Consider the following 19,985-nt stretch of genomic DNA (forward strand, 5'->3'; position numbering starts at 1 on the left):
CGTAGCATCAGCAGGCATCGGTCGTTGTGCTCGCAGTGTTCGTGCGTTCGGAGTTAGGCCTGTCGCGCGCTGTGGTGCGCGGCAGGCCTAACTCCGAAAGGCGGAGCTCACAGATGTGGAGATTGTCGCCGAAGCTACTGCTGAGCAGCCAAATGAAGACTCTGCCGTGATGGATCCCGCAAGTGCTGATGGTGCCCCTCTCCCGACATCAGCTGAGGTCGTAGCTGCCTTGGCCCTTGTGCGCCGCCACTGCGGCACGATTGAAGGCACCGGCCTATAACTTATGGATCGCCTGGACTATATTGAGGACGCAGTCGTCAAACACGCCATGGCCAACAAAAAGCAGGCTACTCTTTTTCAATATTTTAAACCAACACAATAAATACTATGTTTGAATCTTCAAGTGAGTATTTACTGCACCACGCTTGAACGGTTTGTTGGTTGTTTTCAGCAAGCTGTTGACGCATTTTTTTCTTGATTTTTTTATATCGAATTCGGGATATATCGAACTATTTCGCGATCGCCGCGCCGTTCGATATATCGAGGTTCGACTGTAGAACGTCAGCAGGGTATCCGACAAGCACTGGTGATACAACTTCTCTCACAAGATTGAGTCCACTTCTGTTAACGAAGTCAGTCTTGAGGTAGATTATCTATATATATAAAAAAATTTGGCTACTATAACACCTAGTATTGTATTTACTCACATAATAGGCCCATTCCAAGTTTGGTCGCAAGAAATCAGATTATTTTTATTTCCGTGCATAATAAACACACCCCGAACTTGGCCACAATCAGTAGTTCTGTGCCGTGTTTGTGCAGTTGCAATTATATTAACTGGAGCGAGGATAAAAAAAAAAGATCACCCCAACACTGGGCCAGCTGTGTAAAAAAGGGGCGTTGTATGTGTGCCGGAGTAACTTTTACAGCAGCGGCTCCGGCCACTTGCCGGTCGCGCGTGCTCCGCAGAGAACATGCACTGCGATCGCGTCCTTATCAAAAGCGTTTTGAGTGTCCTGTCGGGAAAAAGCATTGGTGTTATAGCGTTTGCTACCTCGTTCACAAATGTAAAAGCTTTTTGGCTTTCCGACGCAAGCTTAAGCCTTTGATGCCACAACGCAGACTTGCACAAGCTCGGTGGACGTTTGGCGTCGATGGTTTCCCGGCCACGACACTGGTTTCCCGGCCACGACACCACGACGTTTGGCCACGATGGTTTCCCGACCAAACACATGACACTGCATGCTTAACAGGTTTTGTAGCCTATGAAGAAAGTTGTTTCGGCTGTAGTGCAGATGTTCATCACTTCGGCGACTTACGTTATCCCAGTGGTCTACGCTGTAGTTGGAAAAAAAATTTCAGAAATTTTGCCCCGTGTAATAGGTGCAGCCTAAACTTGGAGCCAGATTTTCTGGAAAAAAAGTGCACCTATTATGCAAGTAAACATAATATTCAAGTGCAAAAATAAAACAATAGCGAAATTGGAGACTTCTTGGCTAAGCATTTCGCAAAACAAAGAAATGACAAAATGGTGTGCAAACAGGTATGCACAATCAGTATGCAACAGTAAAGAGCAAGAAGGTGTTTGCATTAGTCGAAGCAGTATGTTTAATTCAATATTATTAATTTCAAAGTCATAAGTTGTTTTAAAGAGGTCATCTAACTAGGATGCACAAACATTTTAGAGACATTTGTCATTGTAAACATTTGGATGGCTCCAAAACTACTAAAGAACCCAAATTCTAGCTACAACAATGACTAAGCTAACAGGATCCATTCACTGCAGTTTATATTTGAACAAAATGATCTTACCTGAAAGCCTTGACAAAGCAGACTTCCGGCTGTGAGACATCAGATCGATTAAGTCACGCCATCGACGCCCAGCAAAGCAAGTCTGTTGAATCAAAATGTAACAAAAATCTAAGTCCCGTATATATATTATGCTCAAATTATAGTGCTGGAATGGATAGATTATATAAAGCAATAAATTATCCAGACATGCATTAACATACATCTAACGTAACACATTTTCTCAAGAACTATAACGTGCACAAGATATATACAGAAAATTCGGTGCTGAAGCCAGAATAGGGTTATAGGCGGATTTTGGCAGGCAATTTCATTTCATGACATAGCCGCAATGTATAAAAAGAAGGCAGCTTTACAGCAATATCTTCAGATTTTTTTAAAAACTCTTATTTTAGCATGGTTCAACTAAACCTGTTCCTTTCTCTAAGTGCACAAACTTGGTAGGCCACCTGTGGTCCACAGTCAAGCCTGTGTGCACGATCTCGGGCTCAACCACCAATAAGTGGTACACATCCTGCGATAACCTGCCATGTACCACTATATTATGTTAAGCTTATTGAACCTAACCGGCATTGCTTAGCTGAATGCCTGTCACCAAAGTTGCCGGGTAGTGCTGTGTCAATGCAAATGCTGCCATGGTTGTACAACTTCCAAAAAATCAAGCTGGGCGAAGCAATAGCATGAAATGCAGTCCAGCTGAATGATGGTACTCAAACGATGACCGTCTTTAAGATTACAGTGCAAAGATATGTCAGAACAATCTAGCTCGATACAGCACCTGCAACATAGCTATACGCACCTACTTTAGCAAGCCATGGGCATGCATCTCTTTTTTCTGGTATGTTGTAATCGGCAGTGAAAGTTACATTTTACACATAAACTGCACCTTATGCTTTACGATTCTCTAAACTTTGCCCAAAAACTGTTTGTAAGACTTTTGAGACTACAGTTAAACCTGGATATAACGAAATTGATAAATTCCCGGGAAATTTCGTTATAAAGAGGTTTTCGTTATATGCAGGTTCGATACAAAAATTTGGAAAATAAACACGCAAATTAAACAAAAGGGGGACTAAAGGCAGAGCTAAACCAAAACACTCATTTCACAGTAAAAACTGTGTTACTATTGCGATAGCAATTATATGGACACTCTCGGCAGGTTCTTGCTGTCACCGCCATGTTCCGCAACAAGTCCAAATTGACAACATGCCCCCGCGTGTTGTAACTTTCACAAGCGGGTAAAAGCGCGCGAGCGCTGCTGAAGCAGAGATCACATGAGTCGGCCCATCCCTATCACCTGGAAAGTGCATAACAACTCCCCCGAGTTAGAACTGCCATCAAATGCTCAAACAGAAAGTAAACCACCCGTTTTAAACAAGCATGAAACGAGCATGAAACAACGTGGGGAGGGGGGGATCGCTCGAGTAGCAATAATGAACTTGGATTTTAAGGGCAGTCACGATCGCTGGCACGCTTGGATTTACCCCCCTTACGGGGTAAAGTACGCGTGGGAGATAAGCGCCTGTCGGCAAATCGTGACAAGCTGAGCGCCGAGGGCGGGCAGATTTTTTTTCCCTTTTTTCTTGAGTTTCCATAAATATATAGGTATGTATACATATAATATACATATATCGTGACTGAAGGCGGCGGCAAAAACCCAGCCGAAACTGCCCATACACATAATTGATAAAAAAAAAGCAAAGCTGAACGTCGTCGGGGGACACACCAAGCACGTGCAGTGAAAGTATGCAGGCGCACGGCGTCGAAAACAAAGAGCGAACGACACGGACACAGACACAGTTACCGCGAAAACTATTGGGTAAAACGCCCTCCGTATGCAGCGCGGCGCCACATATGTGACACTAACTAAATGCATGGCTCCCAACGTGCAAAAGTAGTTTTTTTTTTTTGTTGTTGTTGTTCGAAGTGAGGGGGGGGCACACCCGCGCACGCGATCGCGGCGGCGAGAAAGGGGGAAACGCCAGCTCTTAAGGTGCAGGCCCGCCTGCCCGCCTTACGCAGACGGGGCCCGCGTGCTCGGCGCCCTCACTTCACACTTTAGCGGGGCAGCGGCGGAAGATGCATGCTCGTACCAAAATGCTGAAATGCGGGGCAAAATTCCAAGATTGTCCGTGAGGAAAATTCGTTTTATCAAGGTTGTCTCCCGCAGTTACTTTGTTACATAGAGGTCGCAAATACGTGTGCTTTTACGGGGTGATGGCGGGGAATAGAAAAACTTCGTTATATCCATGAATTCGTTGAGTGAAGGTTCGTTATAAGCAGGTTTAACAGTATTTAGTAGGGGTGCAGGCAATAACAACACTTTCACTGGGGCTTCACACCAGTGAAAATTTCCCTGAATATTTCACAAAAAAGTGGCCCTTTGTGTAAGAGAAACCACCTTTCTAGGTAAGTTACAGAGGAAAAAAATACATATATTCGTTTGTTTCAAACACTAAAAAATATCAGTAACCTAAAATTCCAGCTTAAACAAATTTTGCATACTGCAATATTCGTACAAGCTTCATGCATTAACACACAATGATAACGTGAAGGCCACATGGGATGGGACCCACAACCGCTAGCTGACAGCACTTACAGTGATGTGACTGAGGAATTTCGCGTTTTGAGTCTGCGAGAATGTGCAGCTAAAGAGCTTCTCAAATTTCTTCCGAACTGGGGACAACAGAAGCTTGATGTCAACAGGCTTGAATCCACCAAGCAGGTCACTGCTGTCGCTTTGCTGGCTCATGTTAAGAACCACTAAAGGATGACCTGCATGACAGAAACATAAGCAAGCACATAAGGGCCTGCTGGATTGAAAATCTGCCCTTCCTGGTTGACATAATTCTGTGTTATATTTAGGACAAAACACAGCAATAGTGCTCAATGCAATCTGAGAAATCATCAATAAAAAAACGCAAAGGCATTGTGACCTACCAGCATGGTATTCTTAAGAAACAGCATACATTATTTAAGAGGACTACTCTACTAAAGATAAACTTTTATAGATATCTATATCACACAGTAAATGTTTTAGGTTTCTATGTTTGAAAAAAAGACGGTGTAAAAGAGAAGGCATGTGAAAGGAACTAGAAGCAGCATGGATGTAGCACTCACTAATTGTTTTTCTTGCAATGTTTTTTTGCACATGATCACTTAATAATCAACTCACTTCGTCTCCTGCTTCAGAGCACTCCATGTGATAACTAATGTATAAGTTAAAGGACTAACTACACAACACCGTTGATTTAAAGAGCCTCTGCTTCCAGTGCCCACCTGTGAGCTCGGCTAGGTGCTGAACAGCTGCCGTCTTTCCAACACCTGTCTCGCCAACGAGCAACACTGGCTCCTCACTGGCTACTGCAGCTGCCAACTGCTCCATCAACACCAAGGCATGGCGTGTCCCAGCAAATGTGCTTCGTTTTGTAGCTGTTGACAACGAGCCTCTTGCTTGAGATTTTTGCCGTTGCAACACAACACGGCCCACAGTCACTGATGACGGAGTCTCTTTGATATCTGGCTTGCTCATTGTGCAAAGAAAAAGTGCCTGCAAAAATTCAGTTGAGCACTGTGAGCCACATAAGAAAGGTACAACACAAAAATATTTTTCAGTGCAACAGAATGCAGAATATAGTACAGTATCTAAAGTCCGAAAATGGGAGCATGCATTTTCAGCTGTATCAATGAAATGTGAGATGATACGATTACAATATAAAAAAGTTGACATTCTTCAGTGTGTATCCAGTTTTAGTGAGCCTATCCTGTCCCTTAAGATGGCCTCACAATATCGCACATGAAGCAGAGTTTAGGTCAGTAAGTGGTTACAGCAGAACCTCAGTGATACAATCACAGCTCGTATGAATTTTGAGGAGATAAGAATTTCAGGAGCGAAGCTCCTTAGGGTGTGGGTCGTCCCCTCCTCCATTTGTATGTGGTATGTATGTAGCCACCTCTACTTTATGAATTGCTCACTAGGTAGCGTTGTGTGTATATGTCCTTGAAAATAATATCACTAGATGCCGTTAGTGGTTTTCATATAGTTGACCATTAAAGAGGATAGATGGCGCTGTTATAATAAGAAATACACAGCATATTTACGAAGTGAATGATGATGAGTGGCACGAAGCACCCATTTGTCCGATGCATGCTCTAGTATGAAAGCAGCAAACAGATGGACGCTCCGCCCCACTCATCATCATTCACTCTGTGGATATGCCGTAAATTTTTTCTCTGGTCCTGACAAAGGCCAAGTAGTCTGCACTGTGATAGAGTATGGCTGTTGTGAACCTTTTTTCACCCCATGAAGTTTGACACAAAAGCACGATACCGCCCAGGTACAAACAAAACAGGCACTGCCCCTCTGCTGCGGAAGACGCAACAATTGCGCGGTTAAGAGCCCAGGCGCAGGCATTTGCACTGCCTTGCCGGTTTGTCTGGATCAGCCATCTGCAGCGGCAGGCAGTTTTCTTCGAAAATGTGCATGTGACTCTTGCAGGTCCTATTCCGTGCCTTTGCGTGCCTTCGATTACAGAACCTCCCTCCTCCAACCTAATGTGTAGCACGTGCTGTTGTGCTCAAGGCAGCAATATGTACTGCGTTTACACGTGCCTGCCACGTTGATGCAAGCCATGTTCTCACAATCGGACATACTATGAAAGGAGAACAAGGATCCAAAGAGAAAAGGAACGGTCTTAGTGAAAGCCTTGCAACATCAACATGTACGATTGTCGGGATGCCCACACCTGCCAATACTCTGATTTACACGGGAAACATTGAGAAAACATTTCAATGAACAGCCCCTGTACCACTGCGATAAGAAAATAACAACAAGACAGTGGTTCCCATATTTTCTGGCCTTGGCCAAGCGCATGCAAAGTGCTCTTTATGTCACTTTTGCCGCAGTACTCTGATGTCATGCAGAAAAGGATACCAAGATTAGGAAGGGGGCTACTAGTTGCCACGAGTCGCTGAGCATCTCGTTCCATGCACATGCCGTATATTTACAATACAAGTACAATCATTGTCGTCTAGAAACTTTACCAGCAATCATTCAAGGCTATTCATGATGTTGCTGCGCCCCTGAGAAACAATATATGAAAACATACGTCAACTTTTTGTTGTCACATGCTGATTTTCATCTTTTGTGGTGATACGAATTTCGGGTGATACAAATATTTTTTGTTACCCTGCGAGATTTGTGTCACCGAGGTTTTACTGCAACTGGCGACTCTACATACCACAAATCTCTCCCAAGTTTGTGTGTGTGCTTTAGTGGCCACAAAGGTAGAAACATTTAAGGGGAGACGCTCCTCGAAAAAGTTTTTTTTTTATTTGTAGTAATAGAGACTTGAAAAGTTTATTATTAGTATAGTTTTTCATGCAGATTTCAAATATGCAATCATTTTTTGTGTAGCTGCTATAATTATTGAGTTATGCCATAAACAATAGCAAAAAGTTACATTTTTTGCGGGCACTCTTTTATGTACTAAACTTTCAGTAAAAGCACTGTGTCTGATCTTATTTGACTCTTGGTAGATTGAAAAGTGCAAATACCTATATAGATATGTCACAGAAATATTGGAACCAAGAAAAAAAAAATTGTATTGAATGACTTATTATTTTCAATCTCCCTTGAAACAATAAGCTAATATTTTCACAACTAATGCTGGTAGGCATTGCAATTTAGAGTAGATATTTGCATTCTGCATGTGTTGAAGAATATGTGTGCCAAGTTTCGTTACTATACAATGAATATAAGTTTCTATAATTCTGCCCGGAAAACGTGAAACTGTCAGAAAAAATGAAAATGAGAAAAACAAGTTTGAAAGTTCGCAAAGTTGGCATTTATTAGGAAATCATTCTTTTTGCATCAAATTGGGGCACAATGAAAAGTACCTTGCCTTGAATGCACTGCAAGTGTCTAGAAGTCCCCTGCACCATAGCTTGGTCCTTCACGGCTCTTGCGGTCAGTGTCCTCAACACGAGCTCTCTTCGCTGTGTTGCGACGGTGTGCCCTCGCTTCTGCAGTTTGCTTCAGGTTCATCTTCCTGATGCGCATGACGTCACAGTGGTCACCATGTGTGGCCAGATCTTGTGAGGGGAGAATTCCAATGCCTTCGAGCACTTCTTCAAAGCCCCTGTGGCCTTTGTTGTACCAGAGTACAGCAAGAGCGGTGGCTGTCTCCACAGTTGTTCTGGAGGCGAACTTTGTTTTTGGACATAGCAGCCATATCTTGCTGTTCAGCGATTCGGCTGCATTCTGTGTCTTGCCATGAAGGCACCGATTAAGGAGTTTCTCCTCTGTAAGGCGCTTGTAGATAGGCATAATTGCCAATCCTTGAGCCTTCGTCAACAGTGGGGTGTGGCGTGGTGCAGGCTCCCCCAGTGCTTCCGCACGCTTGTGCTTGTACCACGAATTTGGTCCCGCGGGGCAAAAGTTGTGGCTACTGGCACCATCACTGGAGCAGCAATGAAAATACGATGCCCATATGGCAGTGTACATATTTCGGACACTGTCCTTGTTGCTCGTGATGGCGATCTTGTAATATGTTTGTAGTTTTATTATTGTGGCATCTTTCAGTTTTTCGCCTCGTGGCAGTGGCATTGCCAATTTCCGTAGGGCAGTTCCCAAGCGCTTTGCAACGTGGTTCGTGCACTCTTCTTTGTCAATGGGGGTGTCACAGTATACATTTGCCTCGCAGACTGCAGTGTAGGGCTTGCTGTCACCATCACTTAGGAAGCTGGTGAATCGCAGTGGAGTTTCATAAGACAAGGTCCTCTGCCATATATTGACAGCTGCCGCAGGTTCCATTGCATGGGATGAGCAGTCAGTGTTTTTTTTGGCAAACTGGAAGATGAAAAGCTCGCCATATCTCTTCATCCTCCCCAAGGTCCCTGTGTATACTGCAAGCATGGCAGTAGTTCGAAAGAACTTCAAAATCGAGGCAGAGCCCCGTGTCCAGGGACTAGACTGTGCCCACTCCATTGTGGCTTTTATGACCTCTTTTCTGCCAGGTGCCATCAAACATGACTGGCACATCTCTGCCGCCGACTGCGTCCTTCGTGATGTTTCGTGCCTGGTGCAAGTTTTTGCTCACTGCCGTCATCGCCGCACCATGGAGCTTCTTGCAAATGCCGTTGAATGTCTTGTGATGCATCGGGCTCGGAAGACCGAGAATCGCACAAAATCGTGAAAGTTGGTCGTGGCCTGCGCCTATAGTGCGTGCTGCCAGAACTGCCTTCACGTTTACAGCAAAGCTGTCACGCGAGCTGCCGCTGTCAAAACGAGCGCTCGTTCCTTGGTCCCCGGCCGAAGCAGTACGTCTCGATGTGTGCGTGAACGAAAGTGCAGATTCAGGGCAATCAGAATTTTCACAGCACAGTTCGAGGAATGCCGAAAGTCCTTTGCGCTTTCCAGCTGCCTCTCGCACGCCGAGCTTTCGTTCGCGGCAGGTTGGGCATTGCGCACCCGCCACAAGTGCCGTCAGCGCATCGATTTCGCAAAGCAGCATGTTCGCAGTAGCAGCATCTACCGGTCTACGTTCACTCTCGAAGAATCCAATCTTCTTTTGGGATGCACTGACGAATTCCACGGCAGCGGCTATTTCACAACCACTGTCGCAGGGTTCGGTGACGGTGTTAGGCCTATCCGAAGTCGGAGCGTCGGGGCGTTGGTCGGGGGCGACATCGTGGTTCGCTGTCGCTTTGCGAAGCGTCCGACGCCGTTTCCCTCGATACTTGTGGCGAGTTCTGAACTTTCGATTATCTGAACTGCACTTCTTCGGGCTTGCCATGACGCAAAAATGCAGAGAAACGCAGAAAAACTCGATCGCGACGTCCGAGGCTTCGCTCTTTTGCCGGAGAGATAGGAGGGGGAGGAGCGTGGAGCGCACCGCCGTCCAATGGCGGCCTCGCGCTGTGTGCCGCGATATTCAAAACGCGTGACGTACGCGTTGTTTTTCTCGTTTTTTGTTTATTCTGCGTGAAGGCACGAGACTGGCTACTAGTGGATTATGAAGGATACGGCCTTCGCAGCATGCGTGCACGATTGCAAATGGCGGCCAACGCGTCGTTTTCGCGACAGGACGATGCGAACTTCGCCGTTTTTCGCGCATTTCTCGCGTCACCGCTTCCCACTTGGAAGCATTTTTTGATAATTTCTCGTGCGAATTTCAGCTTGATATTTTCAGAAGTAATAGATTATAGTCCAAGGATTCCAATACAGCCGGAAAAAAAAAAGCGAGAATTTTCCGGAAAACCGCGACTTTCCGACCCGCGTCTCCCCTTAAACTGAATTCGCACAGCACAGCCTGAATTGACATCACAGAGTTAAGGTTTTTAAGGCCAGGCACACTTTATATCCGTATTTTGACAAAACATGTTGCTTATAGGGCTGCAATATGAGATGCAATATAAAACAAAGTGGCATAAAACAAATTTTCAAAACTTTCAGCATTGTAAAGAAGCAATGACATCAACATTATCACTGAAGTTATAATTTTCAAGCAGCCAGATCATTCCAAACATTCTAGCTACTCCATCCATGTTTGAAAAATAATGTCACAGCGTGCATTTGTTGAAAAATAATGTCAGAGACTGCATTTGAATGAAAGAATGACTGCCTGTAAATGGATCAGAAAAAAAAACCGTCCTCTCCATATTAGTTATGCAAAAGTGGACCTGCGACTTCGTGAGCCCAAGGAGTGCTCCACACTGCTGCGCCAGAGCCTGCCTCTTAGTGGGATCCCGGATGCTTTGGCAGAGGCAGTCCATCATATCCTGAAATGTGTTTTCAGCAGCCTGTGTTCCCTCCAGAGAGAAGCCACGCAACACAAGGCGCTGACAGAGCTTCAGCAGGTCCCTGCATACCACCACACACCCATCAGGCTCCTTCGTGTACTTATCACAGAATGAAATTGTGCAGGCCCAGAACAACACTCAATATTGTACACAGCACACTATCCACTGCATTAGCTGTGCCAATAATATGGCAGGGGTCACTCATATCAGGGAAACCAGTACATAGGAAACCAGTCAGTACATAAAGCTGCACATTATGATTATTATTACTGTTTTTAGTGCTTTGCCTGGTTCTGTCCTTTCATTTAAATATTAAGCATGCTTCTTGCCCACTACATGCACAAAATGTATGCACAAAGTGACGTCCTACCAATAAACAATGCAGCGACTCAGACCTATCAACAGCCCGCACTACATTGCACAGAATGTGCAGCAGAAGATGAGAGCAGAAATGCATCTCTCGAAGAACAGCCCAGCTCATACTGTTTCTACCATCGAGACTTGCAGCATGTCCAGAATGACAAAAGGCCTCCCAAAGGCCAGTTGTGCGCGACATTTGACTCTGACATTTACAAACACAGGCAAATAAAAATGATAATCAACTTGCATTCCCACGACTTGGAAACATTAGCAGGACTTGCCTCTGAGAGATGGTTCGCCGCACTGGCGAGCCAGGTTCACGAAGAAAGTGAAAGAGATCAAGAAGACGTGCTGCCATTGGCTCCAGCTGAGGCCAGTAATGGACAATCATCTGCACAACACAAACAACACAACTTGACACAGACAGGCAAATGAGTAGCAGTTTTAATATTAACAGCACATGGGAATAAATCAAATGTTTCAATACTCTTCATTTTATTATAAGACACAAAGAAATGGAATACATTGAAGTTTCTTTTTATTGACACATATGTAGTAGACATACATAAAAAGCAAGGATGGCAGGATGTACAAAAACTGCATACAGGCAGCTTGACTGGTCCTGCCTCCCCACACAATAGCAGCAGCAGCATGATAAGTACTTTTACTTCTTGTCACATTAAGATAGACACAGACAGAGAAAAACTGATAAAAATCCACAAAGAATGCACATTAAAAAAAACACAGTAGCAAGGTTAAAATTCATAACATAAGTTGAAGCAGTGAAATTTTAGAAATGTAAAACATACTTTCATCACATAATTTATATTGGTTTAAAGTTAATAAGGAAGGTAATAATGGGGACAGAAAGATCTAAAGTAAACAAAAAATGTACACACAACTGTCATACAGTCGACTCCCGATAATTCGAAGTCGCTTAATTGGAATTATCGGTTAATTGGAAGTGGAGTGGGGGTCCCGTCAGTTTTGCATGCAGTTCAACAGGAAGAAACTCTCGGTAATTGCAAGCAATAGGTATGAAATTTCAGTTAATTCGAATTTATTTTCAATTGAATTCCCGGAGGAAATCGTAATGTTTGTTAAATTTCCTATTTTCGAAGTGCTAAACAATAATGTGCGTCCGACCGGCACCCAAGGGCATCGCAGTTGACCACAGCGCCGCAGCTCAAAGCGTCAGCTGATGGCATCGCAGTTGCATGCAGCGCCCCATATCACGAAGCGGCTGCTCCAACGGTTCTGGTTTCGGGCCTCATTGTTGATCTCGTTACGGTCGTGTGCGGACTCAGCATTTCCACGTGCGACGAAGCTCCACATGCATTTACTATGGCAACTCGCGGGCCTTATCAGATGCTTGACTTGGCGACGAAAGTCAAAATTTTGAAAGAAGTTGAACAAGGACGCACCGCCGAGCAAGATATTGCGCAGAAATACAGCATCAAGCCCAATACCCTGTCTAACATCCTGAAGAACAAGCGCTCGGTACTGGACGCATTCGAAAATGACCAGTTCAAGATGTCTCGCAAGAGAATGCGCACCGGCACCCACCCGGAGTTAGAGCAAGAGCTCCTCATCTGGATTCCGGAGGCTCGAAGCAACAGACTTCCTCTCAGCGGCGATATCGTTGCAGCGAAAGCGTCATCGCTTGCGATTATGCTAGGCATCAAGAACTTTGCTTCGTCCGATGAGTGGCTCACACTGTTCAAGCAGCGCCACGATATGGTGTTTAAAAGCGTTAACAGGGAAAAAAAAGGCTGCCGTCAACGCTGAAACATGTGATACGTGGAGGGAAAATCAGCTTCGCAAATACTTGGGAGTATATCGGCCGGAAGATATGTTCAATGCCGACGACACAGCACTTTTTTACAGAATGTTGCCCGAGAGGACGCTGACCTTTAAGGACGATGACTCTGCTGGAGGGAAGCGTAGCAAAGAAAGAGTGTCGGTGCTGACAGCGGCGAACATGACGGGCACTGAGCGATGTCGCCTGCTTGTGATAGGCATAGCTGCTAAGCCTAGATGTTTCAAGGGCGTGAAAACGCTGCCTGTCGACTACGCGTCTAACAGGAAAGCGTGGATGACCGCAGACCTATTCAAGGATTGGCTGACAAAAATGGATCGCAAGTTCACGTTATCTAAACGCAATGTATTGCTCCTTGTGGACCAATGCAGTGCACACATGAATGTGCCGCCCTTGAGTGAAATACGTGTCGCCTAACTGCCAGAGAACACTACATCGGTGTTACAACCACTGGACCAGGGGATCATCAAAAACGTGAAAGTACTGTACAGGAAGCATCTTCTCTTGAGCGGATGCTGTTGTGTATGGAGTATGCAAGTCAGTATGAGGTGAGCCATCTCAGCGCTATCCATATGCTGGCGCGAGCGTGGGGTCGTGTAAAGGATGAAACCATTGCGAACTGCTTTAGGGCGTGCGGCTTCATTCCAAGTGGTGCAGATGATGACGCGTCTTGTACAGTGGGGGAAGAAGACACAAGTGAGCGTGACGTTGATGGTCTCCTGCCAGCTCTCGGCGACGTCCCTTTCGAGGAGTACATTGCCACTGACAGTTCGGTAGAAACGTGCGGTGCACTGTCGGACGCTGAGATCGTATAGATGGTTCGGCCCAGCGAGCCTAGTCACGAAACTGAGGTTGACGACGACGACGCCGCAAGTGAGCCACTACCGCGGGCTGCTGATGTAGCCGCAGGCCTTGCCCTCGCACAGCGGTTTTTCACTGCTGAGAGCAACGCCGAGGAAGCACTCGGGCACATATACAGCCTGCAGAACTTGCTTTCTGCTTCAAGATTCAGCAAACAGAAGCAAACGGCAATCACAGATGTTTTCTCATAAACTGCTTTGAAATAAATGTATTTTTTGTTCATTGTGGTTAATTGGAATTCCGCTTAATTCAAAGTTTTTTGCGGTCCCTGTGAACTTCGTATTAACGAGAGTCGACTGTATAACATTTCCAGACAGAGTGTGACAAAACCTTCAGAGGCAGTCATTAAGTCCCATTACCATCAATAAGTGCAGAGCCCTTTCAAGGATTCACATGTAACATGGGCAAAGGCATGGAGGAGTGCAAATCCAGGGTGTACAAAACCCGCCACATATTTCAATTTATATGCACGTATGTCACACTTGCGTACAATCAGCTACATGTAACTGACCACTTTCAATCAATTATGTTTCAAGGTATTTTCCATCTTCATTACTTTTTACTCAGTAATTGCCACCACAATAAAAAATGCTTTTTTTTTCTGTAATAAATCTATTACTACTTAACCTGTAGGACAATATTGTGACATGAGATGTCACTTTTGTAGCATGCCATGGCCACGAAGACATGAAGCAAGACAGCCTAATTGCTGCTTTTGAAAGGCAAATCTGAGAACTCTATATCTTCTTCCTCAGTCAGTCAGATCACGTGGCCTGTACTGTCAACCCCACAATAGGCATATCCCTATGGTTTTATCTTTCTACTTTCATTCAACAGTTCTTGACCTTTGTTCAAGAAAATTACCACCTGTGCTTCAGAATCCGCAACATTACTGAAAGTTCATTGCGTCTATGGAAGGATGTCGCTCAGCAACTGCACTTCTGTTTGTGGTTTCATTTTTATTTTTAGAATATTTGTATAATTTCATCTGGAACACACCTACATTAGAACCCACTATAATGAATACCGCTACACCGAAATTTCCGCCACAACAAATAATTTTTGATTCCCCATCAGCTGCCCATCATAAACATTGCAAAAAATGTCCCATCACAATGTAAATTTTTTTCTGGATATATTTGCTTCAATGAAGTTTCCAACAATGCTACCACATAAGGGAAGGAGCCTAGCCTAGGATTGCCATAAAATTCTGCTAACAACTCGACAAATTCTCATCACCAGAGCCGCGTCATTAACAGAAACATGCTTTGCTTTTTGCCAATGCATGCACATCCCAGTAAATGTTTTTCCCATTGATATGCTTGGCAGCAGATTGTCCGTCCATCATGATGCTGCCGGCGAGTTTGATGCGCGTACAGATAACGGCAGGATCGTTTTTCAAAAACTTCCGCCATGTTTTTTAACCACTAAATTTGGAATCATGAATGAACCACCTCATTATGAAGGCATACCTAGTCCAAGCATGGCTACATTCTGCCGCAACCACAACGATCAACTGTGCTACAACTAACTGCAAGCACTAAGACATAACCATGGTAGGTGCGATCACTCAACAACGACGCAGTTTATGAAGGCACACGCACAGCCAGCATGCACAAATTGAAAATGTAACTACCATTTGCCGCCACCACATTGCAGGAAACCGTGGTCAGTATCATCATGCTTATTGAGAGCGAATAACCTGGAAGGTTATTCGCTAGCACTTGAAAGACTAAAGACAATAAAGTCCTAAAATGGCACGAAGTATTTCAGTTATCCGGTAGCTCCCTATGCAAAGCTTGCAAGCGTAGCCCTAGCATTCGTCACTCAACACGAGCCCGGAAAAGATTAGCGTACTATGTCAACCTTGGGCTAATGGCCATCTAACACGGAATCGTTCGTAGTTACCTTCTCATAAAATAAAGTTATGCTATCCATCCCAATCTTAAGCACACGGAATGCCCAGGGCGTCTTGATGGCTTTCAGCTGCTGATGATGAGAAACCTGATTTGCAGCCACTTCATTACCCCTCCCCTCCCGCTCCATATTTTTTCGCGAAAAATTTTCCTCCCGTAATCCTGTTATTCTTGCACACCTCAACTTTTCATCAGCTTTCACGAAAAAAAAAAGTGCGAGGATTATGTGAGCAAATATGGTATATGCGAGGAAATACACTCACTTGGTGGGTGGCCAAGTAGTATGTCTGAGCTAGCGAGAGTTCAATGCAAAAAATAATGCATGCGCTTGCTGGCGCCACAGGATTAGTTAGAATCATCAGATGTTGAAAATTTTTGTGGTGTATGCATAAAATTTCACTGCAATAAAATTCCATGACAAGAAATTCTTTCTTGCATCCCTTCAATTTCATTGCAGCAGGATTTGACTCTAAGATGTCCTTGATGTTTGAAGAAGATACCAAATGCAAAGATAGCAGCACGGTGTTCTCACAGCGTACTGCTACCCTGTTCGAGACTGGGAGAAGTGATAAGCATTTGATTAAAATATTATCATGCAACTATCCGCGTCATTTAACAGAGAAACAATGCTGTATTCCCCAAATCTCACGCTGAGCAGGCCTCATGAACTATCATTGTACGTGTTAGAAGGACAACAAAATTCAGATTGGGTGACTACCTTTTAATGCAACTAGCTCAGCAGGAATACAACTCATCGCTTCATGCTCCGCAGGAAAAGCCACAGGTTCCAAGTTACTAGCGTAAGTGAAAAGCCACATGGACGCGAGATACGGCAGTGCTTGCCTCATAGAGTTCCTGACGAGACGGATGCTGCAGGTGGACAATGGACCACAGGGCCTCAGTGGCGAGAGTGACTGGCTGCAGTGATCCCCGGTGTGTGGCCACCAACTGGAAGCCGGCCGCCCTCACTGGAAGACCTGGCACTGTGCCCGACTGCAGCACTGCCAGCAAAAGGCTTGACACGTCAGGGGTGGCTCTCTCCAGGTCCTCTAACAGCAGCCAGCTGCCCTGTAGAATAAGGAGTACAGCCAAATCATGTTGTATCCGATTTGACACGATAAATATAACAATGTCATTACATTCAAGTCCTGGTACAACAAAATAGATGAGACGCACAAGAAAGTTTGTTGTCGCAAGAATTCGTTGCCGCAAAATTTCATCTGAAGATTACAATATTCAAGAATACCTGATGATTATGACGTCATTCGGTTCTAGCAAGCACATGCAATGAACTCTCGCCAACTGAGATTTGGTGGCCCCACACAGAGTATATTGCTGCATATAATGTGCGCAAAATACACTGTAGACCGCTTATAACGTAAGTCGCAGGAGTTGCGAATATCCGCACTGCAAGAAGTACCGCACTATAACCAAAACAACCTTCAAGGGTCACACTTGCACAAATCGTGTTGAGCATGCAGCTTCGTGTGTCAAAGAATCGAAGCATGCAATGCGTGGTGCTTACGATTTAAATTTTCTAATGTTAAAAAAGAATTAAGGAAGAATTAAGACATACTTTGTTACCAAAATGAATGCGGGAAAAAAAGGGGGGGTAGAAAAGAAAGCATCTTGACGAAAATTCGGCAACTACTTCTCAGACCACCTCGATTACACAGAAACTGTGTCGAATCGTGTCATGAATTTTACGTGCTGAAAGACACCGATCGTTATTTCACGTGCACGCACCCAATTTCAAGACATCGCAATCTAATCGCGAAGGACCATTCGATCGCTACACGTGCCACCCTCGTTTTCATTAATGATATGTATCCCTTCCCTTCAAGTGCAGCCACTGCAAATAGTTTCATTGATTCCGTACCAAACCGCAACTTAGATATAACGTGACTGCTACCGAAACGCAACAAACGCCAATTAGGCCTAGCCTGGAGTTCGGTTTGTTGTCGTGGGAAGTTTGTCCAGGACATTAAGATCCGGCGTCGAAAAGATAGCACTCCTGCACTGAACCAAAAACGACCTGTGTTATACGAAGTCCGCGACTGAGAGATTGGCCATGACAAAAACCTGCCAAGCTTACGTAAGACAGTGCACTTGCAGCGAAGGCGAAAGCTCGGGTCATAAAGCCGCAAAAGGTTTTACATTCACGGACGAGGTAGCAAACGCGAGATCTGTAGCAAGCTCGATAATGACGATGCGTTTCCCAACAGGAAACTGTTTAACACAGTTGATAAAGACGGAATCGCACGTGCCATGTTAAGCCATGCGTGGTCGCAGTCACGCTAGTGATGCTAGTACACTGTAGCCGCATCTGAGCCGCAGAGTTGTCTCAACGAAACCGCTGAGACACCCCGCGTATGTTACAAAGATTTTCCAACATCCGCCCTCCCTTACTCAACGAGCACGCGCAGTGTTCCGGGGTATCTTTTTCTTTTCCTTCCCTTTGTTAGTTCACTCTGCGCCCCCTCTTGCTCCGCAATGGCCTACTCGCTCGCTCCTCAGTGGCACCCAGCGTGCCTCCTTTCAGACACACACTCGCTACCACGTTTGTCACAAATATTTCTGAGCAATCGCATTATAACCGGTCTTTCATATTGAGGGACTGCACAGTAAGCAGTGTGTATACATGGGGTTTTATGGGAGGGTAAATGGGAGTTGAAAAAGACCGCATTGTAACCGGTTCTGCATTATAAGCGGTTACATTATAAGTGGTCTACACTGTATGCAGAAAATTTGAGCCAAACTTAGGGTGCCGACTATACACGAATTCCGGTGCACAAGTTCGCTTCACGGCACGCCTTTACATGTAGTTTACATTATGTCGTTGAGAAACAGGCTGCTAAAGATAAGCTTGGCCCTAATGTAAATACACTCAAACCTCAATATAACGAACACAGATCTAACACAATATAGGTTATAGCGAAGTAAATGAAAGATGCTCTTGCTATAGAAACTGTGTTAGGAATAACCTTTATGGCAGATTTTTGAATGTAACAAACTTATTTGCTTGTAAGATGCAATCTCATTATCATGAGGTTTGAGTGACATGAACTGAAGAGGGTGGAAACAAAAATATGTTAATTTCTTAGCCCGATATTGCAGCATTTCAATTCGTGAGGACTGTACAAAAACACCTCAGCTTAGCTGAGCTACAGTGACGACAATAAAGCCCAGTTGCCCCACGCAAAACCATGTCATTCTCGCAGCACAGCTTTCATTTTCCCATGCAATACATTTGTGCTATAGTAAGAGGGTTTCAGAATCACCACCAGAACCTACCGTGCGCATAGCTCGAGCGAGAGGTCCCTCCCTCCAAACAAACTGGCCAGCCACTTCAGAGCAGACATAACCACCCACCAGGGCGTGCACATCTGCTTGGTCACCGAGCTGAACAGTGACCAGAGGCTGACACAGCTTGGAGGCCAGCAAGCGCACCAGACTTGTCTTGCCTGCACCCACAGGACCCCGTACCAGACACGGTTGCCCCCGAGCCACACATTCAGCCAGGCACCGAAGAGCCTGCTTGGCCGATGGTGCCAGCCAGTCCTGCACACATCGAAAATGCAAAATCTTCCAGTTAAGAAATGAAAAGAAGACAACCGCCTATTTGTAGCACAAAGCCACAAGAAAGTTTGTGCGGATTTCCTTGTGTCTTCATGCTACAAACGGGTGGTTGTCTTCTTGCCCTTTTCTAACCCTTCTGCCACCTTGCGAGTTTCTGCAGAACTCATTGCAAAATCTTCCAGTCACAAATTTTGATGAATAAGCGGTTAATGCAGCAAAACTACCTCACCTTATTCCTAGCTGTTACATACTCCTTGCATTATTACAGAGCCAAGGATGCAGAATCATTGTGTTTACAAGGGGTGTGCGAATATTCAAATATTACTCTGACAGTGTTTGCTATTCGATTTCATTCGCACCGCAATTATACTATTCGAACTTCCTCAATACAAATACAGTGAATGTGCGATTGACAATGGCACCATCAAATTTTTTTTTTTTTTCACCCCATCACGTTCTCGCATTGCGGCGAAGCTGCATTTCAAGCTCTGCTTTAGGCGCAAATGTGTTGACTTGACATGCGCTGGTTCCAAACATGGAGATGCCCTGCCCTGTTACAATGACCCCTTAATTTATTTTTTTACTTCACCGCATACACTCTGATATTGCAGAAAAGCTGCCTTTAGGACTTTGCCACAACCGTAAATGGATTCACTCACAAAAGCGCAGGTTCGAACCTATGCCGCTGAAGCGCAGGCTTTAATCGCGCCGTTTAGAACCCGGAAGTAAAACAAAAATCGAGCGAGCGAAGATTTTCAGCATCTGGAAGTTTGATGGTTTTATGTACTGATGACTAAAAGGCAGACTAGCAACTTTGAACTCGAAGAGAGCAAACCCTT

At 44.8% G+C, this 19,985-nt stretch overlaps 1 protein-coding gene across 1 annotated transcript in view; it reads right to left on the reverse strand.

The window, feature by feature from the left end:
- The window catches only part of LOC119174009 (midasin), a 213,071-nt gene that overhangs the window by 179,887 nt on the left and 13,199 nt on the right, over positions 1 to 19,985 (reverse strand). Inside the window, exons 5-11 of the mRNA XM_075894860.1 lie at positions 18,862 to 19,128; positions 16,411 to 16,635; positions 11,253 to 11,362; positions 10,492 to 10,672; positions 5,089 to 5,359; positions 4,409 to 4,584; positions 1,813 to 1,894 (exon numbers count right to left, since the gene is read on the reverse strand). Of these exons, the coding sequence (XP_075750975.1) occupies positions 1,813 to 1,894; positions 4,409 to 4,584; positions 5,089 to 5,359; positions 10,492 to 10,672; positions 11,253 to 11,362; positions 16,411 to 16,635; positions 18,862 to 19,128 (1,312 nt within the window). The remainder of the gene's footprint in view (positions 1 to 1,812; positions 1,895 to 4,408; positions 4,585 to 5,088; positions 5,360 to 10,491; positions 10,673 to 11,252; positions 11,363 to 16,410; positions 16,636 to 18,861; positions 19,129 to 19,985) is intronic.

Source organism: Rhipicephalus microplus, chromosome 5, assembly GCF_043290135.1.
Source record: "Rhipicephalus microplus isolate Deutch F79 chromosome 5, USDA_Rmic, whole genome shotgun sequence".
NCBI lineage: Eukaryota > Metazoa > Arthropoda > Arachnida > Ixodida > Ixodidae > Rhipicephalus > Rhipicephalus microplus.